General features: G+C 32.5%; 2 protein-coding genes across 2 annotated transcripts in view; both read left to right on the forward strand.

The window, feature by feature from the left end:
- The window catches only part of LOC115875724 (teneurin-a), a 214,986-nt gene extending 198,293 nt beyond the window's left edge, over positions 1 to 16,693 (forward strand). Inside the window, exons 29-31 of the mRNA XM_030891237.1 lie at positions 7,898 to 8,221; positions 16,410 to 16,498; positions 16,581 to 16,693. Of these exons, the coding sequence (XP_030747097.1) occupies positions 7,898 to 8,221; positions 16,410 to 16,498; positions 16,581 to 16,616 (449 nt within the window). The 3' untranslated portion in view covers positions 16,617 to 16,693. The remainder of the gene's footprint in view (positions 1 to 7,897; positions 8,222 to 16,409; positions 16,499 to 16,580) is intronic.
- Positions 16,694 to 17,388: 695 nt separating this feature from the next.
- LOC115875725 (teneurin-a-like) overlaps positions 17,389 to 27,948 on the forward strand; it is a 49,629-nt gene continuing 39,069 nt past the window's right edge. Inside the window, exons 1-2 of the mRNA XM_030891239.1 lie at positions 17,389 to 17,464; positions 18,249 to 18,300. Coding sequence (XP_030747099.1) covers positions 17,389 to 17,464; positions 18,249 to 18,300 — 128 coding nt within the window. The remainder of the gene's footprint in view (positions 17,465 to 18,248; positions 18,301 to 27,948) is intronic.

The raw sequence follows: 27,948 nt of genomic DNA on the forward strand, positions 1-27,948 counted from the left end.
TAAGAATTACTTTAAGTGCGACATATATTAATGATAAAAAAGTGTCGACCAGGGTCGTGCATATGGCTTATCACTGGAATATTTTTCTAAAAAAAATATGTGCGCCTCTGGCTTTTATTCCTTTTGTTAGCGAAGTTGTGTAGATTGCTAAATGCTGATTAGAAGGTCTCTTGATATATTTTGTCGATTTCGGTCTCCTTGATGAGATAAATGCAATTTAATTAATTTGCCTTAATTCTAATAGAAAACAACTTGATAAACAACAAAAAAACAACTTGATAAACATGCCATAATGTTAAATAAGTAGGTACTCATTGATTCCTCATCAAAAAAGTATAAAAAAAGTTCCTATAAACATGTATGCGGAAATGCTTAGTTTTAAAGTTACAGGATATCAAAAATTAAAAAAAAACCTTGTGTAATAGAAATGTTCACAAAAAAAATGAAAACGTGCCTACTTCTCATAAAATCATTCATTATGACATTAAAACTCAGTATGCAAAGTTTCATAACATTCCGTAAAAGGCTTAAGCTTAATTTTCATGCATCCGTTATTCGACGGTACTTTGATTGGTTAGAAACCGTTTACCAATCGAAGCCTTTAAATTCAACCAATAAAATTAATATCGTATCATCGTATCGTCGGACAACGGATGCATGAAAATCAAGCTTTATGCCTCAAAAATCCGTGCGAAATTTTCGTAATCCTTTGAATCCGCTAAACGCTCACCTATTGGCCTGACGTCACTGCTTCGATCGGTATTTTCGCGCGAGTAAACGGTGCTGTCTGCACGCTGTGGAATTTCTAACAGAACAAGCTAGAATACGACATATCGCGTTGTGCTCGGATGTAGTTTGTATATTAAATTTGGTTTATTGTGATTAATATTTGGAGGTTATTAGTAGTTTAAAAACAAAGCTACTTGGTGAGATGGAGGACGGGTTTACTTGAAAGCGATAACAAACAACACTTGGTTTTTAACAATACAAAATTATTGAGTTTTTGAAGTGTCAGAGGCCCGTATTTAGGAGAAGGGGGCCAAATTTTAAATTTTAATTATCATATTAAACTGAAATTTGCATGCCTATACAGAAGCTAAGACAATGTAAAATTATCGTATTGTTGATCTGATACAGGGCCGTATTAAGGAGAAGGAGCCAAATGTTAAATTTTAATTGTATTGACCTGAAAATTCACACACGTATACAGGGTGTCCAGTTTAAAACGAGGTACCTACATGGGGAATAATGGGGATCTTGAAGACCGTTAAAGTTACAAGATCGGTTAAATAGAAGAAAAGTTGCGTTTTTGTGTGTCCAAAACTAATCTAGGTCTATTTTATTTAATATTCATATACCGTTACGTAAATCCAGGGAGAAAAAAAAATTGCATTTTCTAAACACCACCATATTTTTTTATTATTGGGACTAAGGTCATCAACATTTTAACATAGGGGTAAGGCAATATGGAAATTTTAAAAATTATGTCCAAAAAATTCTAGGCGTACTACGTTGCGCATGGCCGAAATGTACTTTTGCTTTTCCTATGGGCGCCATATATATGGTTGAAAACATTTTTAATAAGGATTTTTAAAATGCCAAATTTTAATATGGCGCTCATAAGAAAAATAAAAGCTGACCTCGGCCGTGCGCAACATAGAAGGTCTAGGTTTTTTTTTATATCATTTTTAAAATTGCCACGTTGTCTTGCCCATATATTGAAATTTTGATTACCTTAGCTCCAAAAATAAAGAAAATATGGTGGTTTTTCGAAAATGTTCATTTTTTCTTTTTCACCTTGTATCTACGTAACGTATGGATTTAAAATAAAATAGACATAGATTATTTTTGGGCACTCAAATACGCAACTTTGCTTCCATTTAACCGACTTTGTATCTTCAAAGGTTTCCAAGAGAGAGATCCCCATGTACCTCATTTTAAATTGGACACCCTATAGGACCCATATTAAGCGAAAAATTTACAAGTGAAAAAATTGATAAAAAAAACTTAAAACAAGCTTAAAATTAAATGCACTTAAAAGTAGAAAATAAGAATTAAAAGCAAGGGGCGCAAAGTAACGATTTAAACTTTTGTGGATTATTTTTTGAAGTATTAATACGCCCAGGGACAAAACACCACTTATTTGAACTCATTTTACTTCTTCAAAACACCAAAACAATGAAAATAAACAATACACCTTCGTGAACGTCTGCAAAAACAATGCGACAAGTGCACGATCGTACGGACGCCATCGATCGATCAAAGCAGTGACGTCAAAAACAGGTAGCCTCGAGCCGGGTACGTTTTCTAGCCTTGCTGTATTTCTCAATTCTGTTTTGCGTTTATGTGAGAAAATTATAGTTTTTAAGAAAAATTTTGAGTGCCATATTTTTTTACTCATATGCAGCTATCGAAATTCGTTGAAATTAGAAATTAGTGAACATGTCTATTATCTTAGGGCGCAAACATAGTGAGGCATCTCGATGCGATGCTCGCCAAGATGCTGGCCGCGCTGCTCGCCAGGATGCTAGCCGCGATGCATCCTACGCGCACTGTTTTAAAACGGCGAGTAAGTGCGCGTAGGATGCATCGTACAAACATAGTGCGGGGCATTTCACCTCGACGCGATGCGCGCCATTCACCTCGCCATCCGGCGATGCTGAATCAAACATGTACAAATTTATGCGTCAAAACATACTGGAGCCTCGCACCTCGCCACGCACCTACATGTTCAGCGCGATGCTTCCTAGGAAACAAAATTTTTTTTTTTTTTCGAGAAGCGGACGCGGATGCCTGAAACTTTACATTTGATTGGTCGGTTTAGGATCACAATTCGTTGAAAATATGTCGAACTAGAGTCGGGTGGAATAAAATGTTCACAATACTAGTATTTAATTTATCACCAACAATGTAATCAACTTGATTCTACAGGGTCCGGCAATAGTGCGTCGGGCATCTGCAGCTCCTATAATAAAAAACTTATGAATTTTGTAGTCCAGACATAAAGTATGTATTAGGATGTATTTGAGGAAAATATTTGAACTTCTAAATTGTGGCTCAAAAAAGTGTGAGTGGATCGCGAATATTTTTTAAATGGAACACCTATATACAGAGTGGCGCAACTCATTCGCCTTGGTTGATTATACGAAAACGGAAATATGTAGAAACAAAATATTTTATGGGCATATGTGGGAAGACCATGTGCATAATTTAAAATTATTTTGAAATGTACAGGGTGTGTCAGAACTAAGATTTACACCAAAGTTATATTTTTTCTTCTGAAACACCCGGTATTTTATTTCATATTTGGATCCTTGGATATAAAATAAGGCCTTTATTATAAGGGTTATTATATATTAATATGTTTACAAGCTTTAGTTTTTGAGATATTTAAAGATATTTAAATATGCATGCTACAAAGGAACAAATTATCAACACCCTGTGCATTACTTTTTAGAATTAATTATTGTGCTGAGTTTAAAGATAGAGAAATAAACTTTACTGAAAAATTGTATTGCTCCCTTAAATTTATACAGGGGTACCAAAAATTGATGATTTATTTTAAATATTTATTTTACATAAAAACCTTGTTATTTCATTACGACAACCTGTATTTTTTAAAATAAATCTAAACAGATTCAAATGCTCTTTCAAACTATTATTAGGATAGCCTATACCTATCTAGCTCAGATTTTGAATAAAGAGCAATTTTTCAATAAAATGGCAACAAAGAGGGCTGATGTCGTCATGGCAAGTTGCTAGTGACAGTAGCTATTTTCAAAATCGAAATTAGTTTATGGACTTTATTTATTTATGGCAAGTACTTTAATCGCTAGTTGATTAAAAAAAAAGTATACAATTAATATTGCAAATTATATTTTATCCTCTCATAGTATATGTCTTTTTAATTTTTTGATGATGTAACGAGCACTTTGTTTACTCACTTGTTTCGTCGAAATGCTTGAATCCATTTTTGCTTTTGATCAAATCTATGAAGCTAGATATATAAAGATAAAATTTTGTTTCGGGAGAGTTGAATATCCGGGAAAGTTGAGTTATTGAATGTATGTAATTGCACCCAAGAACGCCCTAAGTACGCTCTCCTTTACACGTTGACATTTTTTCGGCAATTTTATTAACATTTGAAATTGTCCCAACACAGCACGACGCCTAGTTCGAATTTTTTTCATTTATTTTTTATTACCCGAAACAGCGTTACATCACACAAACCTCGTACCTGAGTGTTTTATCTCTTTTTTGTCTCAATAATTGCACTAACAAAAAACTAAAATACTTAAATATTATAACAAAACCATGATTTCAATATTATTGTATGGGATCAACATGACGGCGGCGGCGTGGCCACGTCAAATAGGTAGGGATAATATCTGATTTTTGCCGTTGTAGCGCTGCGGTCGGAATTTGTTGAAATCAACTGAAATGCAACAAGGGCCTATACTAATTAATTAATTAATAACTACTTTATATAAACTGGTGTTTAACAAAACGGCGATGGTAAATGCTTCAGTATGCCTACGCGCATCTATTCGCCTTTTTAAAACAGTGCGCGTAGGATGCATCGCAGCTACCATCCAGGCGAGTAGCGCGGCCAGCATCTTGGCGAGCATCGCATCGAGATGCCTCACTATGTTTGCGCCCTTAGGTACCATTTTTTAGGTAAATTTGCTGTAGATAGCACTGTGCATCAGTGATATAAATTTTAATAAAATTTAGTAATAAATTACATTAAAAAATAATTAATTTTTTTAATGTAATTTTTTATTTTTATTTTATTAATTGTGATTAATAAAATTGCGTTTATCTCCTCGATAAAATCAAGGAATAATATACAAAACACAAAATACATAAACAAATACAAAATATCATGATACAGCTTTTAGTCGGCATTAAATGGCCTACACACTTTTGCTAATAATCGGAAAAAATCAGTTTAAAAAAAATATTCCAGTGATAGCCAAACCTTTTTCTTCTTGCAATAGGGTTATCCATGTATAAAACAACTATTTAGGCCTCTTGTGAACCGGCCGTCCAACTTTCGTACCATCTTTTTGGTGGCCTGCCAAGTCTGGGTGTGTTAGGTATTTGTGTTCGTGCCTATTTTGCTTTTCTATCATGGTCCATTCTTTCAATATGGTCTTTCCAATGACGCCTTCTTGATCTACCCCACCTCACTATGTCTTGCACTCCCAATTCCTCTCTGATGTCGTGGTTTTGCATTCTTAGAGTGACTATCTCTTAGAGTGACTCCGCGTATTTTTCTTAATACATTCATTTCTGTTATTTTGAGTATTGTCTTTGTTTTGATGTTTCGGCTGAAGTTTCTCTAACTGGTCTAACACAAGTCTTGTATATAACTCTACTTTCTCTTGACATAAATTTATTTCTCCACATGGTATGTCTTAAGTAGCCAGAAATTCGTGCTGTTTTGTTTTGTAACACCTGGTTAATTGTTTGGTTGTTAATTACGAGTTTGCATCTGACTGGTTTTTTCGGTATTACCATTGATTGCGTTTTTTCCACGGATATCTGCATGTTGAAAGATTCAGCTTTATTTGTTAGTCGGTAGAGGAGTCGCTGTAGATTTCCCTCGTTCCGACGGATTTCTGACCCATTCTGTATCCAATGTCCAAGAGTTTAATATCTTTGATCAGCTGATCCATAATGATATTAAAGAAACTAGGATTGGGCTGTCCCCTTGCCTCACGCCGACAGAAACTGGTACATTTTCAGAAAGGCCGTCTTGAAAGTCTTTTAAAGGGTATTTTGTTCTAATTTTGTTACAGTTTCCAGTGTTTAGCTGCGTTATTAATCAGCAGTAAGTTTCAGATGTATATGTTGTCTCTTAGAATCCTTATGGCGTCTGTCAGACGAACTCTATCAAATGCCTGCTTCAGACCAACAAAGCGCAAAAACAATGGCTTGCTGAACTCTATGGATTTCTCCACCATTTGACTCAGTATAAATATCCCGTCACCGTTGGTCTGTTGGGTATAAAGTCTTGTTGTTCTTCGTTTATGTTTATGTGTTCACTAAGTTTTTGCGTTAATATATTAGTTAGTAACTTAGCCACAGAGCACAGCAGTGTTATTCCCATGTAATTAGAAGAATTGTATTTTTTTTTCCTTTTTTGTCTATGAGGATCTTTTGGAAGAGTATTTAGATCTGCCGCGTAATTTCCGGTCCTCCATACTTGATAATTCATTAGAGATGTCATCGATGCCAGCGGATTTTCTGTTCTTTAATTTGTTAATCCCCTGTATAACGTCTTGCTCTATTATGTCTTTATTTCCCCGAATCCACCACAGTACCGGAGGAGCCGACTTTGGACCTCAGTCTCTGGCTGAGTCCCTCACTGAGGAAAATAAATAAGGTCAATTCGAAAATGGTAGGTTAACTGTTGATGTTGTATGCATCTGTAGGCAACTTTTTCTGTCTATTATTTCCTCGAACTAGAGAACAACTTCTTATAAACGTAAAAATCTTATAGATCAAATAGGTGGTTGGCTCTATTTTATTGTGCTTAGTAACAGTGCTCTATCTGTGTCCATGTCTTAACGATAATTTCGAGTAAATCTGAATTGTTTCTGCATTACAGTACAAAGTAAAGCGGATACTGATGTTGTTTCCTCATAGGGTAGTATTTCATTTTGTATTATGTTCTCCTGTACAGGATGGTATAAGTTCTGGAAGTAGCTTACCCATGCACCCGACTTGATAGCTTTAATAGTTATTTCTTTGTTAAGCGTTTTTTTGTTCCCCAACTTTTCCACACTTTTCTTTGACCTCCATAAAGATGATATTGCATTTCAACTGAGAAGTCTTCCCAGTATCCTTCTTTCAGTAGTTTTATTTGGTTGTTCATTCTGTTTCTTACTAACTTATAGTGCTTATGTTCTTCCTGTGTTCTATTGTTAATGTATTTTATATACGCATATTTATGTTCAAAAAAATGTACTGTTTATGCGTAGTTCATTGTGTGCGCTGAATTCAATAAGCATGTTTCCGTTTTCATTTATTATTTCATCATTATACTTGTTCACTACCCCCTATTATGTCGTTGCCAACTCTCGAGTTAAACCCCATATGAGAAATACCTTTTGATCGTGTGCTATTTCATCTAGTGTTTCTTGGAGTCTTTCGAAAAACATTTCTCTTTTAACTTTGGGTTTATTCATGTCAGGTGTGTAGATACTGACGAAATGAGTCATACTTGAGATTTAGTGATATACATTATTCTCGAGTCTGTATGTTTTACATCTTCGATACAACCTTTATCTTTGTTGTTCAGCAGGATACAATTTATATTTGTTGTTCGGCAGGTTCAGCAGAATAACAGACGAGCTCTCTCGTCTTTATCTACACCGCTGGTTGTAGTTATTGTACCTTATGTCGCACTTGCCTTTCTTTTTTGTTTCTGCTAAAGCACATATGTCTATTTTGTGGGTATTTATTTCTGTGATAATCCCTTGGTCTTTGTTGTTCCATGAAGCAATGTTCCAACATGCTATTCTTAGTGTTTTTTTCCAAATCGTTTATTCCCTTTTCTCGCCGTGTCTATTGTCCGTAAGTCCCGTCCTATTTCCGAGACTGATGTAGCTGTTCTCTGAGCAGGAGATGTTTTTACTATGAGTAGGTTGCTAGCCTCATCCATCAACCCTCTTCCTTTATCCGGGCTTGGGACCGGCAGTGGCTCACTGAGCTACTCAATCCACCACAGGCGGAGTTGACTTCAACCTCCTGTGGCTAGGAAATAAAACAGAATTGGACCCATGTTGATATGAAAATTGAATATTATTTTTACCTGAGGAATCTCCCCACCATAGATGACACATGTTTATTTAAACACTCTGTATATCCTTATTCTGGTGTCTTTCAGATCATATTGACTGGTTGCAAAAGATAGGTGTTGATCTAAAGAGCATATCACCACAGTTGTTTATGGAAAAACTTTCTGGAGGACAATTATCTCCCCAAATAAGTACAGAAAGATCATGGAAACTTCAAAACGTTATTACTAGTCAACTAACCAGCAGCAGAAGAATTACAGAAGCAGAATCTGGTTTCTTGGCCCATATTAACTCAAAAAGAATGCAGAACGCTTATGAACTAAGCGTATTCTCAAAATCTGCGCTTAAAGTCGATGCTATTAATCTAAAACCGAAAAAGATTGGGGCTTCTTCTGATCCACCATTTGGAAGAGGTAATTAAAATTAGTTCAACTTATGGTTATCGATTTTTTGACTTTCATATTTCTACTACTATTTAATTAACCAACATATTACTGTATTTGTGGTTCACATTTAGTCATGGGTAACACTCTAAATTTTCGTGTTGATACATTGATACCTTTTCCGGTATCAACATCGTGTATCAGCTCGATTATGTCATATGACATAGTAGTAAATCAGCATTATTTTACATAAACACACACAGGTGTCGCGTTTGCGGTTTCTCGTGCTCACGTTCGACAGGCCCGAAGGCCCGAAAAATTGAGTACTTTGAAATACAAGAAAAATTAAACACACTTTTTGATAATCTAAGAGTAGTTTCATGTATTTGTTGTATAATATAGGAGTACAGGTCGACTCTTAAGAGCTAAAGTTGTCTTTTGTATTATTTGTGATATTAATTACACGTTGATTTATTATTTATATTTATTTATTAACTTCTGTACAGGTAAATGTACAGGTAGCATAAACTAAACTTAACGTGAACTTAACCTAATCTCCACTGCGTTCCCGCGCTCTCACTGTTGCGTCCTTGTCCAATTCCACAGAGTAGTAACCGCACTCATCACAACACTATATACATATTACCACATATCTCCTCTTAAACTAGTTAACAAATACGTTAATACAATCTATTCAAATGTACAATTATAGTCACTAAACCTAATTGGTGTTTTCTTAATTCTATGAGATCTTTTATCATTAATTATAAAGTTATGATTGTTATTAATTTTTTGTTGCTTTCTTTGATTAGTGTCTTTTATTAAATATATCTGGTTGCGCTCTATAACTGAACCATTACATAGCTTAACAATAAAAGTACGAGGCTTATGCGGGTTATTAATTATTTTCCCTGACACCCATTCTGATTTATCCTGCTTTTGTACTCTAACCTTATCTCCCTTTTTAAATAAAACATTTCTGAATTTAACATGTTTATCATAATTCTGTTTTTGTCTATTTTGTCTCTTTAATAAATTTTGTTTAATGACATTATTCTTATTATAATTTACATTATTACAAAATTTTGGCATCAAACTAGTTACTTCTCTATTAAATAAAATTTCTGATGGTGATGGTAGTCCGTTATCCACAAGAGTTGTTCTGTACTATAACAGACATAAGTACAAATCTTTATTATCATAGTCTGCTTTTTGCATCATATGTTTAAAACTCTGTATGCAACGCTCTACCATACCATTTGACTGTGCATGCGTTGGGCTTGATGTTATATGTTTTATACCCCAAGCTTTCACAAAATCTTTAAATTGTTCTGAACTATAATTAGTTCCATTATCTAATCTTAAGATTTTAGGAATTCCATGTCTTGCGAAAAATTACTTTAACGATCTTATAGTATGAAAACTATCTATTTTTTCTAAAAGTGATGTTTCAATGTATTTAGAAAAATAAATCAATTACAATAATATAATTTTTTCCCTTAAAATTAAATATATCTGTACCTACTGTAACCCAAGGCTTATCTGGAATATTTGAAGGTATAAGAGGTTCCTTTGCATTACTATGTCGAAAATTTAAACATGTATCACAATTTAAAATATATTTCTCAATATCACTATTGATATTAAGCCAATATAAAGACGTTCTTGCTCTTAACTGACATTTTGTTATACCCATATGATTATAATGTATAATTTTTAACATCTCTTGTTTAAGACTCTCTGGTACTATTACTTTTTGTCCTTTAAACAGAACATCATTTATTGCAATTATTTCATCTCTGTAATTCCACCATTCCTGTAGTTCCTCTTTTAAATTTTCTTTTTTCTCAGGCCATCCATCTTTGACTGTTTTTAGCAATTCTTTTAGTACCAAATCTTTTTTAGTTTCAGCTTGAAAATTTTTGAACTTTGTATCAGACATTGGCAAAATTTTATCAATTAAATTAATATGTGCTTCAATTTCTTTCAAATTTAATCCATCTTCGTTAATTTGTCCTTTAATGAATTGTCTAGATAAACAATCAGCCAATAGTAATTCTTTGCCTGGTTTGTACTGAATATCCAGATCATAATTTTGTAGCTTAATTAGCATTCTCTGAAGTCTTAATAGACAGTTAATTAAAGGTTTTTTAGCAATGCTTAAAAACTCTATGCTAACCAACCAATGGTTTGTGATCTGTTTCGACCTTTATCTTTCTACCAAAAATATATTGATGAAATCTTAAACATACAAATACTATTGCTGCCATCTCTTTCTCGATCTGAGCATATCCACTCTCACATTTTGTTAATGATCTGGAGGCATATATTACTGGTAAATTGTTTTGCAGTAATACAGCTCCTAATCCATTCTTTGAAGCATCTGCTGAAAGAGTAATCGGTAATTTAGGATTATAAATTTGCAGTACAGGTGCTGATGATAGTATATTCTTTAAGTTTTCAAAAGCTTTTGCATGTATCTTGTTCCATTCAAAAACAGTGTCTTTCTTTATTAATTGTCTTAAGTCAGCTGTTGACTCTGAAAGCTGTGGAATGAATTTTGATTCCCAGGAAACGTTCAACAACTTGTTTACATTTTGGTGGTGGCATTTCTACTATGCTTTTAATCTTGTCTGGATCTGGCCTGATTATTGAAGAACCAATCACATGTCCTAAAAACTTGACCTCCTTTAAGTTAAACTTACATTTATTTTTGCTAAATTTTATATTTGATTCTTGTGCTCTTTTAAATACCCTGCTTAAATTTTCGTCATGCTCTTTTTGATCTTTTCCATATATAAGCATATCATCAATGTATGAAATTTGACCAGGAATACCTTCAAAAATTTGATGAAATCTCTTATGAAAAACCTCTGGTGCTGATGCTATGCCAAAAGGTAACCTTGAGAACATATATCTACCAAATGGAGTAGCAAAACAGCATAATTTCTTGCTTGGCTCATCCAATGGTATTTGATAGAAACCACTATTGGCATATAAAATACTGAAAACGTTCGCGTCATTTACTTGTGTTAATATTTCTTCAACTGTTGGTATTTGATAAAACTCACGTTTAATTATTTTGTTAAATTAACCGGATCTAAACAAACACGAATTTTGCCATTAGGTTTCCTGACAACTACCATGGGATGAACCCAGTCAGTTGGATCATTTATTTGTTCAATTATTTTAAGACGTACTAACCTATCTAATTCAGATTTAACTTCATTTTTAATTGACATTGGAATTTTTCTTGCATTAAATACTACTGGTGTTGCGTCTTTATTAATTTTAATGTTATGTGTATCTTTTAAACAACCTATTCCACTAAAAATATCAGAATATTTTTTCAATAAATTATTTTCTTTAACCTCATTAATTCTTTGTATCAATTTTAAAGTCTTACATGTTTCTAAACCAAGAATAGCTGAACATACTTTTGTCGTATCTACCACGTAAAAATCTAAACTAACTTTCCCTGATTTATTTTTTACATTCCCTAACAACGTAATTTTGCCTAGATTATTTATTTCTTGGCCATCAAAATTATATAATTTTACTTTAGATGGTTCTAATTTAACATCAGACAATTTATCTAAATTACGCTTAGGAATAATATTTGCCTGCGCCCCTGTGTCTAGTTTAAACTTTATAAATACCTTTTTGTCTTTATTTTGTAACTCTAACACCTCTGTCCAATCTTCCTTCTCACTGGCTTTTCCCACTGTTCCAATGTACAAATCGTCTTCATCCATATCTTTATTTTCTGGTTTCTGTGACCTCACTTCATTGACTCTCTTCATTTTACACATTTTTGCATAATGATTCTTCTTGTTACACTTGTTGCACACTTTTCCATACGCTGGACATTCATTTATCTTGTGCGAATTTCCACATCTGGTACACTGATTTATAAAGTCTTTTTTGTGGATTGTTCCATCATTTTTGCTTGAAGTGCTTGGCTTCTTATCATTTCTCTTTACTCTCTCTTTTTCTTTCTTATGTATCTTGTCCACTTGTACTGGTGCATCGGACTCAATTTCCTTGGTTCGGTTTAAAGTAATTAATGCTGCGTGGCAAAGATCAATACACTTATTTAAATTTAAATCAGCTTCTCCTAGTAGCTTCTCTCTTAATTTATTGTCTGTAATACCATATACTATTCTGTCTTTGATCAAGGAGTTTCTTAGTTTTCCAAAATCACAAGTTGCAGATAATGCTTTTAAATCAGTTACATATGCGTCAAAACTTTCACCTGCTGTTTGATTTCTTGTAAAGAATTTATGTCTTTCAAACGTTAGATTGGTCTTAGGCACAAAATATCCATTAAACTTTGTAATGAGATTGTCGTATGTAAACTCATTTTGCTTCAGCTCGAATGAATTATATATTTCTATTCCATCACTTCCCATACAGTGTAGTAATAGATTGTATTTTCTATTCTCGTCTGCAGCAATCCCCGATGCGTTTACAAATATCTCGAAGTTTTGTTTGAACTTAGGCCACAGGTGAGCCGCATTATCTTGTCTAACATCAAAATTTGGCGGTTTCAATTCCATTATTTATTTTCTTATTGGTTTTCCGACTGCGCCATGTATTATTTGTGATATTAATTACACGTTGATTTATTATTTATATTTATTTATTAACTTATGTACAGGTAAATGTACAGGTAGCATAAACTAAACTTAACGTGAACTTAACCTAATCTCCACTGCTTTCCCGCGCTCTCACTGTTGCGTCCTTGTCCAATTCCACAGAGTAGTAACCCCACTCATCACAACACTATATACATATTACCACATCTTTTAAATTAGAAAATTAATGCACACATCCTCAATAAAAGGATGGCGGCAATAGTCCCTGCCTTAGGTGGCAACTTTGGTTTACAACGGCAGTTGTTATCCAAAATCGGAGATCGGTAATTGCCATAACACTAAACACACCACGCTATACGTATTTTATATATACCGGGTGCGTCTCAAAAGTGGCTCACTGAAAATAACACTCTGAATAGAATGACATATCATATGTCAACTTTTGACATTTTCGAATATGGTTTATTTGAAATTGCAACATACGATTCATAACGACAATTTGACTCGGAAATACCAAGGGTGTGGACCAAATTATTAGTAAAAAAAATGCCTTTTCCAAATATGCTAATGAGCCACCCTCGTTCCATTTGAAAAAATTGAGATATGATTAAAAATGCGATTTGGGCATCTTTTAACCCACCATTAAATCACACTAAAACATTAGACGATCAAATCTATTTTTCCAAGGCTCCTTGATTAATAATAATTAGTGTTTTTAACATAGCCATGGTACCCTAGATTGAAATTTAATATACAATTTTGTTTCAAGCGAAAATGTCAAAAGTTGACATATGATATGTCATTCTATTCAGAGTACCATTTTCTATCGAAAAAATATATTACCGATGGTACCTTTTAAAAATCAAAAGTTGTAGTCATTTCCGGTGAAACAGGAAGTGGCCGAAAAGGATTGAATACATCACTAAATCCTAATTTGTATCATATACTGATATTTTTAATTGTGCAAATCTGGTATTTTTATTTGAAAAAATAAAAAAGTTATAAGGGTGAGCCACTTTTAAGACGCACCCGGTATATTAGTTATCGTCTGATTTCTTTTATATTTTCCTATTTAATATTTGCCACGACTCGACGGTGCATGGGTTGTCTAAATAAAACCGAAACTGCAATGCTTTAAATCGAATCCATGTAAGAAAACCACTTTTTTATCAACAAAGATGCAAACGAGAGTCGTCTACACATTTCAAACCTCGGTAATATTTTTCATAAACGATAACAAATTTAATCGTAGGTTTCCAGTAATACTGAGTCGCAAAACTGCAAACAAATATCAATGCTCCTATACGTATAACCAGAGATCGAATAACATTTGCCCAGCGTGATACAATGTATCACATGTTTGTACGTTTAGCATTTAGTTCACATATCCAATCATCAAGTTTTATGTGTCATTAAATAGATATTCAGGATTCGGTAATAGTGCGTCGGGCATCTTTTTGAGCAACGACGGACAAAAATTTGGGAATTTTGTTTAAGTTGTACCTAAAGTATGTTTTATGATGTATTTCAGGAAAATATTTTAACTTCTATAGGGTGGGTCAAAAAAGTGTGAATGGCTCGGGATTATTATTTTTTAAATGGAACACCCTGTATAAAATTGCATTTTTCGCTTCCTTTCAGATCACTTTACATACTGCTAAGGTATGAGTAAGTATAATTCGATACTTTTAGAGATATTAATAAATAAATAAAAAATATATATTTTTTAGCCTTTCTTAAAAAAAATAATAAAAAATACAAGAGCTGTCCTGAAATTAAAGGTATATTAGGTATTTATTTTAGATAGACTGTCCTCACATTGTAAACATGGTAATCGTAAATCATACAGTGTTCAAAATTCTACGCCAAGCTTCTAAAAATATAAAATAATTTTTCTTTGTTTTTTTAATGGAACGCTCTGTATATTATTTTCTCAGTAAATGGAGAATTAAAAAAATGAACATTTTAATTCTCCATTTACTGAGAAAATAATATACAGAGCAATACACATAAATACAAAAAACAATACAAATGAACGTTTTATATCTGATATGGTATTTTTTAGAGTAAATTTTAATCAGACACACACACAGGTTTTCCTCTCGTATTTTACCGTTGAAAGTTGAAAGAGAAATATACACGCAATATTATTACCAAACCATTAAAAAGTTTGAAATACTTTAAATGCAAAAAAAATATTTTTTTAACTCTCCATCTTATAAAAAAATAACATACAGAGCGTTCCATTAAAAAAAACAAAGAAAATTTATTCTATATTTTAGAAAGCTTGGCGCAAAATTTTTAACACTCTGTATGATTTAAGACTACGATATTTATAGCAAAGTTAAGTACAGGCCATATAAAGTAAATACCAAAATAATATTTTGATTTCAGAAGTTCTTATATTTGTATAATAATTTTTTCCAAGGTTGATAAATATATATTTTTTTATTTATTTATTAATATATCTGAAATTATCGAAATATATTTATTCATATCTTAGGATTATGTAAAGTGATCTGAAAGGAACCCAAAAATGCAATAATATACAAGGTGTGTTAATATACAATGATTTAAAAAAAATCATATCGATCCATTCACACTTTCTTGAGATATCTTAAAGAAGTTTAAATATTTTCCTGACATCCTCGTACATACTTTAGGTTTGCTCTGAATTCTAAGTTTTTTTTTTTATCTAGGAGCTTCAAATTCCCGACGCACTATTGCCGGATCCTGTATACCGGGTGGTGCATCGTCGTTGGAAGCATAGGAAATCCCATGCAAATTTGGAACGGTTCAAATATTGGCTCCCCTGTTGATTTTACAGCAAAGTCGTAAATATATTTTTTAAAGGTTTATGTATGGTAAACCCACACGCTAAATTTGAACAATTTTATACCAGCCGATTTTGAGTAATTTAAAAAATATTGCATATATTTTTATATTAAAACCGAACAGGTAATAATCAAACACCAGTCAAAAACTGACGTACCTTAGGTGATTTTGTCATTGTCAAAAATAATTTAATTTTAATAAAATTTTAATATTCAGGGGAAAATAACCAAGTCATGTCAGATAGACTGTCTAAGCTATTTCCCGCGTAGTGCCATTTTATCATGCCTACTTTTTAGTACTGAATATTAAAACTAATCTGTTTGAAAATGACGGTGATAACTTAAGGTATGTCGGTTTTTGACTGGTTACCTGTTCAATTTTAATTTCAAAATAGATGCAGTTTTTCTCAAATTACTCAAAATCATCTTGTCGAAAATGGCTTAAATTTGGCATATGTGTTTACCAATCGTAGACCTTAATAAAATATATTTACGACCTCGCTATAAAATCAATAGGGGAGCCAATATTTGAACAGTTCAAAATTTGCGTGGGGTTTCCTATATTTCCAACGACAATGCACCACCCGGTATATAAAATTGAATTATTTTTCAGCTAATATAGTCATCTCTGACATTAATTATTATTCATATTCAATGTAATTATTTGAGAGTTTTACAAATTATATGACTCGAATGTTACTAATAGCTAAAATAGTTATTGTATTGATAATAAAATTAGTGGTAATTATATATGTTATAAAATGTTCTAAATCCTATATTTTTCAGGAATTTTGGTATCAAAAACAGATTCCGGTGAAGCTATAGTATCGAGCGTACCAGCAGCTAATCCCATTTATAGCGATGTCTACACATCGGTATTCAACCGTTCATATTTTTTGCCATTCTCCTTTATAGTTCACAGTAATCAACAAGATGCTTTTTACTTTGTTAAAAAAGATACATGGAAAATTAACGACGATAAAGCGCAACTAAAAAGATTACAAGGTCAGGTCAATACGACTTTCCACGAGAATGTTAAAGAAAATGGAAGTGGAAATAATTATTTTGATGTAAAAATTCATGGTGCAAATGCTGTAATTAATTTAAGGTAAGAAAAATAATGTAAGATTTTATCCAACAAATAATGTCTATATTTTTGTGGCGGGTTCATTTCTCAAATAAAATGCTTGGCTTTTCGCCACTGGAAGGAAATCTACTAAATAAAAAAGTTACTTTTAGTAAACTCCAGCACATTGAATCCGAACGGAAACTATCTTACTATGGTGGTTTTACCTACTAAAGGAAATTTGCCTAACCGACAAAATGTTCTTAAGGTTTAGTAGTGTAGCAAAATAACAAAAAGATAGTGCGGCATCTAGAGATTGAGTCTGGAAAATGTTGTGGCAATATTCAAATAAAATACTATAGGCTTGGTGCATTTCAGTTGATTTCAAAAAATTTCGACCGCAGCGCAGCATACGGCAGAAATCCGAAGTCTTTACCATGTATTTCACACGATCCCGGTTACAGTTCATGATGATCGCAATAAAATATAGAAATCGTGGCTTTGTCATAATATTTAAGTATTCTAGTATTTTTATTCAGGTACTAGGTTTGTGTGCTAGGTTTCTGTAACGCTGATTCAGGTAGTGAAAATTAAGTGAAAAAGAACACAACGTAACCCGGATTTCCAAGTAACGTTGGATTTCCATTAAGCTATCTACATTACTGTCTTGCACATTAAAATCCAGACCACATTTCTAAAATGACCCGATTATACCGATTGTTTAGGATATTCTCCGATGGCGGAAGCACCGACGGAGAATGCAACAAGCCTATAGGTTTGAATTAAATTTGCGTTGAAATGTTTTATGACTACGGAAACAAAAAGTATTCTTGGATTTTTCTGAATTTTGAATTTTAATTGCTATTAATAATCTATTTTGTTATAACTTTATTTTGTACTGCATTTTACCTTATAGAAATTTATAATAATTATTTTTGGGGGGGAGGGAGTAATGGAAGTGATTACCTTCATTATCCTTCCCGTTGAATCTAGAATGTATGTTTTTACACCGGTTTTGCTAGTGGAGTAATAATTGGGGCTATTTCGGCTATAACGAAATTTTTTGAAGGTACATAATTTATTTTTTAATTAATTATGTAACTTTGTTTACTCACTTGTTTCGCCGAACTGCTTGAATCCATTTTTGAGTTTGATTAAATCGGTGTGAGAAACTATGAAGCTAGAAAATGTTGTTTCGGGAGAGTTGAATATCCGGAAAAGTTGAGTTACTGAATGTTATTGCACCCAACAACGTCCTAATTACGCTCTCCTTTACGCGTTGACATTTTTTTCGGCTATTTTATTAACATTTGAAATTGTTACACGACGCACGGTGCGGCGGATGGTAATGCTAGCGAGACAAAGCCATTTTTTTAGAAATAAGCCAAGAAATATGTACTGATAAGAATAAATAGTAGACATTCCAATTGATCTAAAAATGCAACAATTATTTTATGGTCGTATACCTATATTCTTTGTATTTCGATACATTTTTATCAACCAAATTTAGTCGTTTTTTGGTCAGCAAGGTAGAGGTCATACGAAAACAAAATATTTACAAGTGCTTATACATTTTATTCCAAAACCAAATTATGTGGAAGAATACCAAAGGTATGTGCTTTTATACTGTACGAATATTGTTCGTTAAAATCCTTCGCGCCTTTAGTGTGCAGATATCAAACTTTCACTTTTTTTCAAATATCGATATATTGAATGATGTAGATCTTGTGACTTACCAATAGTTACCAAAAAGTAATAAACAATTTTGATGCCAGAATGTTTGTAGTATCTATGCCCATATTTATTTTTACCAGCCGTTACTACCAGACTGTTGAAAAAACATAATTTTTCGCGAATAGTCTCGCACCTGTTCAGCCGCCAACAATTTTTTGAAGCCCTCAAGAAAAAAGGTGTTTTAAAACTAACATCTAAGACCGTTTGACCGTTTTGTAATATGTTGTGATGCAATTCTTGGATCCCAACTCTCTTTAAGCTTCATTCAGAACCTCGCAGTTAGTGGAATAAATTAGTGGTCTCAATTAGCGTAAAAGTTTGTTCCTTTAATTTCAATGTAAGCATTCAGAACGTCAACATTAGTGGTAGAAATTTTCAATTAGTAGAAAAAGTTATTAAACTTTTGACTTTTCCACTAATTATACTTCAAAATTTGCCAGAAATGTCCTTTTGGCATTTGATTATCTTCCGTCAAGAGAAATTGTGGTTATAAACCAAAATTTAATTGTTTTATAAGCTAAATGTAATATATTTATATAGAAATAATAAACTACTTATTTCTTAATCAAGTATATTGATTCTCAACTAAACACTAATTACAATAATAACGTGGTGGTTAATAGATAGAGACCAAAAAACGCCATTTTTATATCGTCTGTCGGAAACTCCGAAATATAAGGGTATAATAAGTTGCCTACCTTACATCTCTCCACCCCTAAGATTAATAATTTTACAAATTTAATCTATTTGGAGGTTTAATTTGCCTCTTTGGCCTACTATTGACATTGCTAATTTCTTGTCTTAATTCTATTTTAGGTTTATCGCCAACAATAGTCTTAACACTAGTGTCACTGATCACTTCACTATTAGCACTGTCATTTATATTTTCTAATACAACATTATCACTTATAATCTCAGGTAGTTTCATATTTGTACAGTTATCTTTTTTAATTTCAACATTTTGTGGTCGTACGACATTCCAATCAGACGCATAGTCACTGGAGTTATTTAACTCTTTAACACTATCTTCATAAAAGTTTCCAGTCTTTATGATTTGATTGAAATGGAATGGCATGGGGACATGCGCCTCAGACCACACGTATCTTTGGGATTCAGAGAAGGGCTGTTAGGGTGTTGGCGGGGTTGGGCTACAGAGAGGACTGTCGGCACGCTTTCAAACAGCTTAAAATAATAACTTTGCCCTCTCAGTATATTCTCGAGAGCCTACTCTGCATAAAAAAGCATAGAGAGAGTTTCGAAGTGCATAGTGAAGTCCACGACCATGACACGAGAAACAAAAATAATATTTTACCCGCTTACTACAGACTGAGGAGGTGTCAGAGTGGCCCGGATTACTGAGGTGTTAGGTTCTTTAATGTACTGCCTGTGACTATAAAAGAATTATCAGAAAGTAAATTTAAGGATAGGGTGAAACAACTTTTAATTGAAAATGCTTTCTGTAGTTATGATGATTTTATTAAACATGGATTTTAGACAATAGAAAATAATTTTAGACAAGAAATTTTAAAGTGTAAACTGTTGTATCATGTTAATTGTATAGAGTTAAGGTTTTAAGTGTGTCTATGTACACGTGTAAACTTTGATTGTCTTATTTGTATTTTAATTATTTTATTGACGATTGTAAATGCTGCTGAGTATATTAACATAATAATAAATTTGATTTGATCTGAAATGTCGGCGCCATATTTGTGAATTTTCTATAATTTTACATTCATAATTTTCTAATCCTAACCTTTTTAAAATTACAGCTTTTACCCAATGAGAACTATCTCTTCTATAATCTTTTACATATACTTCTTCCCCTTCAACAAAAGCTACTATTCTATTACCCTTATGATATCCAATCTGCTTATTTCTGTATATATCTGATTTACTTTTTGTTAAACAATCTAATTTGGTTTTAATATTGCGAGAAAACATAATTTTTGCTGGTTTCTCTTGTGTTACGCAATGTGGTGTATTTCGATATGAAAACAAATACCTGCTTACCAGAGTCGATATTTTCGTAGTCCCCTGTTTTCTTCAATCAATAACTTGTTTAAAGCTGCTTTAAATGATTTAACTCCATTTTCAGCGGCACCATTGGTAGCTTGATGGTATGGTGTGGTGATGTTCTATATTATTCATCTTACAAAAATGTTCAAATTCTTGTGAAACAAACTGAGTTCCATTATCCGTAACTATCATATTTGGTAAACCGAATCTAGCAAAACAGTCTCGTAATTTTTCTAAAGTGGTTTCTGTGTCAATTTTAGACATTTCATAAATTTCTGGCCATTTTGAAAATGCGTCAATGATAATAAGATAAGTCTTCCCCTTAAATGGCCCTAAAAAATCCAAATGAATACGATCAAATACATGTTTACCCTCTCTATATTTCAGCAAAACTGCCTTTTCTGGATTTCTTGAATTTTTCATGCATGCCTCACAATTTTTTACATACTCTTCTATGTCTGAGTCTAGTTTAGGCCACCAAAAATATTGTCTTGCTAATGATTTCATTTTAACCATTCCATTATGTGCTCCATGTATTTCCTCTAACAGCTGATGTCTAAATTTCTTCGGTATTATTACTCTGTAGCCCCACATAAGTAATCCATTGTCAATACATATTTCAGTGGCTCTTCGACTGTATGGTTTTAGTTCCTCAGGAATACTGTTTAGCCACTCATCTCTGATATATCTAAAAACTTCACTCAAAATGTTATCAATTCTTAATTCTTTTACTATCTGTTCACGTCCGACTGGCATTTTATCTTCAACTTATCTCTAACCATGTTAGCATCATCAGCAGATGATTATAAACTAAAGTACAATCTACAAGTTGAGCGTCTATATAGTGGGCACCCCCAGTGGGCACCCAGTGGGCGTGGCAAAATCTAGCCAACCGAGTCAAAACCCACTGAGCGTAACAGTTAGATTTCCGCCACTAGAGTAGTAGGAACAAAGAACTTGATGGAATTGGACCGTTGTCTCTGTTCTTTACCATCTTTACATTTATTAATTCTGATGCTTTTATATGCATCTAATGAGTGTTTTTAATCATGGAGAATAACTGAGAGATACAAGAAGAGGATAGAGGCCGTAGAAATGGATGTCATTTGAAGATAATGGGAATTTCAAGACAACAACGAATAAGAAATAATACCATAAAACAACAAATGGGTATAGAAGGTACGATAACACAGGATATAGAGAAAAAGTAGCTGATCTGGTACAGACATGTAGAGCGAATGAAGGACACTAGATGGCCCAAGAAAAAAATCAATTGGCAACCAAAGGGCAGAAGAAAACAGGGAAGACCGAAACTGGAATGGCAAAAAAGCGTACACAAAGCGATGAGTGAAAGAAACCTGTCAACAGAGGATTGTACGAATAGAACAGAGGATTGTACGAATATATATATATATATATATATATATATATATATATATATATATATATATATATATATATATATATATATAAGAAGGGGGGAATAATTATATGAAGGGGGGAACCAAGCTCCACTCCCACAACCGGTTTCTGGGCCTACCCTTCATCAGGTGGGCTGACCAGGGGCTGGTTCTCACCGATACGGCAAGCAAAACTTCTTCTATATCAACAAACTTCTTCTATATACCTTTACGACAAGCAAAACAATTTTCTTTATACTTCTTATTTATTTTTTTTAATTTTTTCTCTACTTTCGATTTTTCGAAATTAGAAAAACTACACAGCTAAAGGCAAGAAAATATTATTTATTAATATACACTAAAGCTGTAAGAATTTTGTTCATTTCATATATTTGAGCGGGCCGAAAAACGCTCTTTACCATCTTTTGACGGGAGATGCACTAATATCTCACCGACACTTTACGACATCGTCTGCAGATATAGAAGAAGTTTTGCTTGCCGTATCGGTGAGAACCAGCCCCTGGACAGCCCACCTGATGAAGGGTAGGCCCAGAAACGGGTTGTGGGAGTGGAGCTTGGTTCCCCCCTTTACGACAAGCAAAACAATTTTCTTTTTACTTTTTATTTTTTTTTTAATTTTTTCTCTACTTTCGATTTTTCGAAATTAGAAAAAATACACAGCTAAAGGCAAGAAAATATTATTTATTAATATACACTATAGCTGTAAGAATTTTGTTCATTTTATATATATATATATATATATATATATATATATATATATATATATATATATATATATATATATATATATATATATATATATATATATATATATATATTCAACCTAGTAGTACTTTTTCTAATATTTTTTGAAAAATTGAACTTGCTGCTTTAGTTCCAAGTGGTAAACGATTTAATTTATAAATACCTCTGTATGTACTCCAACATAAAAGTTCTTCCGTAATTTCCAGCTAATTATAGGCACATGACAAATCTAGTTTCGTATAAGTTTCTCCATCTTGTAATGCTGTAAATAATTCAATTGGAGGTAATGGATGTTTAACATCTTCGATAGATTTATTTACTGTTATCTTGTAGTCTGCACATAACCTTATTTTCCCATTCTCTTTAATGACAGGTAATAGAGGAGTTCCCCACTCTGCATTTAGTACAAGAGTTATTACACCTTTCTTCTCAAGCATGTCTAATTCTTTGTTTACAGCTTCTTTAAACGAAAATGGTATCGGCCTTGGTTTCCAAAATATTGGTTTCACATCGGAACACACCTTAAGCCTCACCTTCTCATGTTTATAACACCCTAACTCATCCTTAAAAAGATCTGAACATAAATGTAGCAAAGAACTTATTTGACTATCTTTATCTACAAAATTTACGTTTAAATTTGACCAAATGTTTAAGTCTATGAGTAAATCTCTACCTAATCAAGGTGTTGAGCCATTGCGAACTACAATTAACCTACTATTATTTTTTTTGTACATTTTTATAATTAAGAGTTACATAAATTTCACCTTCTGGAATAATTACATTACCATTGTAAGTTTTTAAACGAATTGTTGTTTCACCTAACTTTAAATCTGAAAATGTTTCTCTATAAAGCTGCTCAGGCAACACTGAAACTGCAGCACCTGAATTTACTTCCATAATAACGGGTATATTGTTTATAAAAACTTTTACTTTAATTGGTTGTTCTTAACTCTTACTATTCATAAAAAACATTTTAACTAATTCTTTCTCATTACGTTCATTTTTAGCATAATTAGTTGAACTGTCTTTCACTTGCCTAAACCTACATACCTTAGCTAAGTGTCCTTTCTTTTTGCATTCGTTACATATTAGTTTATTATATATAAGAAGTTGAACATTCAGATGTACCGGACGTGTTGATATCCGTAAATTAATATAGTTTATTGAATAGATCCGAATAACAGAAATATTGGTAAATAAATACACGCGTAGCACAAGTGTTTTTTGATAAAAACTAAGAAAAGAAAACCAAATTTTGAGATTTGAAAGTAATAAAATTCAAATAAAAACGTAATTGAATATTTCGGCGCCATGGCAAAAAGCGTACGATATCTTTTCGGTAAAAACTAACTAAATCGACGAGTTTTTTTCTCTTTCGACTAACGTTGCGCGGTTGCCAGACAGTTGCGGTTGTAGATATGGTTGGGAAATATAAGAAGAAAAATGTTATTAAGTGCAATGCTTGTTCAGCAAACATTACAAAATCGCAAGCATCTATGAGATGACATGGTGGGTGTAGTGGATGGTTTCATAAGGCGTGTACGAAGTTATCTAATGAGGAGTACTTAATATTCAGTTCAAAAACTTATAAGAATGTATGGAAATGTCCAAAATGTGTTGAAGCATCTGATGGAGACGGTGATGGAGACGAACAATCTGAATCGGATGAGGAAATCCAAACGACAAGTTCCACTTCACAACAGCGTTATTCTATTCATGAATCATTAAATCAAGCGAACCCCTCTAATAAAGATATATTAGATGTTATGACAGCAAAATTTTCTGTCTTGGAGAAATCTATTCAGTTTACCAGCGATATACTTGATGATTTAAAAAAAACAAGTAAGGCAGTTGGTCAGGAGAACGAGCGACTCAGGAAGGAGCAAAATGTATTAAAAGGCAAAGTTAAGGGTCTCGAGGATCAGGTTCATGTGCTACAACAAAAAATAGATAATGAAGAACTTCAGAAGAAAAGTTGTAATGTGGTCGTTGTTGGGTTACCAGACAGCCCTACTGATAACTTACGAAAAGTGTTCCATAAACTTCGATTTGCTGTTCAAGATGAAGAATATACTATTTTGCCGCTTCGCACTGAAACTCAGCTTGTGAAATTTACTAAGCCAGAACTCTCTAAGAAGCTACTGGAACTTCGGAAATCCATCAAAAAGGCCAGAGAGTGATGTTTGGTGTAAGAATGGAAGGAGATTTGCTAGAAGGGATGAGGGCGAAACTTTAGTTAAAATTAAGGATTTAGAGTGCATTAATAAATTAATGAATAATTAATATAACAATTTATGTTTTTTGCTGTGTACTTTTTATTTAAGAATGGATTCACTCAAAAAATTAAATTTGGACACGTAAATGTTCGTTCTCTGAACCCTTGTATAGATGATATTGAGAAACTGTTAATGGAACATGAAATAAATTTTTTAGGAATAACGGAAACTTGGCTTAATCATAAATTGGATAGTGAACTGGTAGATATTTCCACTCACAAATTTCTTAGGCAGGATCGTGGTTCTGGGCGGCGAGGAGGTGGTATTGGAGTGTTTATTAGGGATTGCTTGGAACATCGTATCGTTCAAGAGTATTGTAATAGTGACGCTGACTTAGAACAGTACTGGGTTTTGCTACAATTACCAAAAATTAAAATGATAGTTGGTATAATTTATCGGCCGCCTAAGGGTAGTGTTTCTAATGCACTTAATAATTTGGAAACATCGCTTTTTAGCATTTTACCTCAATGCGATGAAGTGATGCTTATGGGCGACATAAATATAGATATTCAAATTCAAATTCAAATTCAAATTTTTTTATTAGACCCCATTAAGTTTTATAGAATAATATTTGTATTAATAAATGTGTGTCTAAAGGGATCGCACCGCGATTAAAAAACCGATACAATGGCACAAAGTGCCAGAGTGGTGCGACCCCAAATACAAAATAGAAATAAATTAAATTATAGAAATAAACAAAATTAAAATTATATAAAAAAAGTGAAAATATAATTTTATCAGGGACGAGCGGAGATAAGCAGAGAGGCACAATGAAACAGTGTAAAAACCGGAACAGCAACCAATGACGGGCATATCAGAAGAACAAGATCTCACAAATCAGTGGAAGAAATTATAATATTTACGAATTTAGTAAATCATTTTTAATTTGTTTTTTATAATCTGTAAATGATTGAAATTTAAAGTTATTAGAAATATTATTCCACAAATGTGGCGCCATGAAACTGAAAGATTTTTGGAAGTTAGCTGTTTGGTGTTGAGGAATTTTAAAATAATGCACTTGTCTAGTCGAATGATCATGGTCAACGTAGTGAAACAATGAGAACAAATAGGGAGGCTGCTCTGTAGTTAAAATTCGATAAATGAATGTCATTAAATAAAATTGTCGTCTGTTAGTCATGGATAAAATATATAAATTTTTAAGATGTGGCGTTATATGATCTCTAAAAGGAATGTTAAAAGAAAACCGTAGACACGAGTTTTGAAGTATTTGGATTTTTCTAGAGAATCTAGCGTTTATGGATGTACCATAAACAACATCGCCATAATCAAATAAAGATAAAATAAGTGTGTCACATAATTGATACTTAGTCTTTGATGGTATATATTTCTTAAGAGACGAAAAATTCTTCAACCGTATATAAGCAGCCTTTAATTTAGTAGTTATATGTGCCTGAAAAGAAAGCTTCGCATCAAAATAGACTCTATATTATTATACTCTAGATTTTTAGTCTCTGTAACAATTGATATCGCAACATTATCTATATAATAGCTGGATATTCATGTTACCAGCCGTATTTGTAATTTTGTTTATATCACTACCAAATACTATAACACAAGATTTACCGGCATTTAATTTCAAATTATGATCCAGAGCATATTTATTAATTTTATTAAGATCGTTGTTAAAATTTAACTGAAATTGTGCCAAATTATTAGTATCTATTCTGTAATAAATTTGAGAATCATCTGCATATTGCTGCAATTTAGAAAACTGTAATTCCTTATTCATATCAGCTACATATAACGAAAATAAAAGTGGCCCCAGAATAGATCCCTGAGGAACCCCAGATACCATAGGAATATAACTAGATTTTTGTTTTAAACTTCCCCGTTTCATGACAACACAATGTGATTTATCTTTTAAAAGTTTTTTTATCAATTCTAAAGAGCCGTCTGAAAATCAAAAATACTGTAATTTTGCTAGGAGCAATGAATGGTCTAGAATATCAAATGCTTTACTAAAGTCTAGTAAGCTAAGACACGTCATATTTTTATTTTCTTGATTTGTTCTAATATCATTAACCAGCTTCAGTAAACAAGTGGTAGTGCTGTAGTTCTTACGAAAACCAGATTGGCATTCTGGTATTAGTTTATTTGAATCTACAAATGGAACAATTTGATTATGTAAATGTTTTTCTATAATTTAAGAAATTGCTGGCAAAATACTCACGGGTCTTAGATCGTTGTTATTTAAAGGTTTGGAAATTTTACAGAGAGGTGTTATAATAGCTCTTTTCCATATTTCGGGATAGACATTGTCTAAAATAGAAGTATTAATTATATTTATTACCACAGTAAGGCATGAACAGCTTTAGTGTTTTAATTGATAAAATAAATCATCTTCACCGACAGCATTAGATCGAATAGAATTTAATATTTGATGTAACGATACCTCATCTATTAGTTTGAAAGTTAGAACATTATTCCCTATTTTTTCATGCTTATTTTGTCTATAAAAATCTATTTTTTTTATTTGATGTACTATTAATGCAATTCTGACAGTTCGAAAAAAAAATATTAAGCTTATCTACATCCGCTAAGTTTTCAGGAACTTCCGGACTTGATTTAAATGTTAACTTAAGTCGTTTAGCATCTTTCCAGAAGTCTTTACCAGTCTTTTCCGATAAACCCTTAAAATAACTAATTTTTTCTCTAACTATAGCATGTTTTGTAAAATTCCTGAGTTGACGATAATATTGTAATTTGGCTTCAGATCGTTGTTTTAAATATTTTTGATGTGCTTTGTCTCTAAGTTTGATTAATAATTTAATGTTATCCGTTATCCAGGGTAAATATGGTTTATCTGCGATTTTCTTCTTTTGCAACGGTGCATGTTTATTGAGGAGATAAAAAATGTAATTATATAGAGTTTTTATTTTAATATTAATATCCGCTATATAAAAAATATTTTCCCAAGGTAACATAATTGCATCTTTTTTAAAATTTTCCTGGTTAATATGATCATAATCTCCATATTTAATATATTTCGTAGAGCTATGGGATATTTGTAGAGTAAATATAACATATATCAAACAATGATTACAAAC

The sequence above is a fragment of the Sitophilus oryzae genome, unplaced genomic scaffold (genome assembly GCF_002938485.1).
Source record: "Sitophilus oryzae breed Bouriz unplaced genomic scaffold, Soryzae_2.0 scaffold_1394_pilon_pilon, whole genome shotgun sequence".
NCBI classification, from domain to species: domain Eukaryota; kingdom Metazoa; phylum Arthropoda; class Insecta; order Coleoptera; family Curculionidae; genus Sitophilus; species Sitophilus oryzae.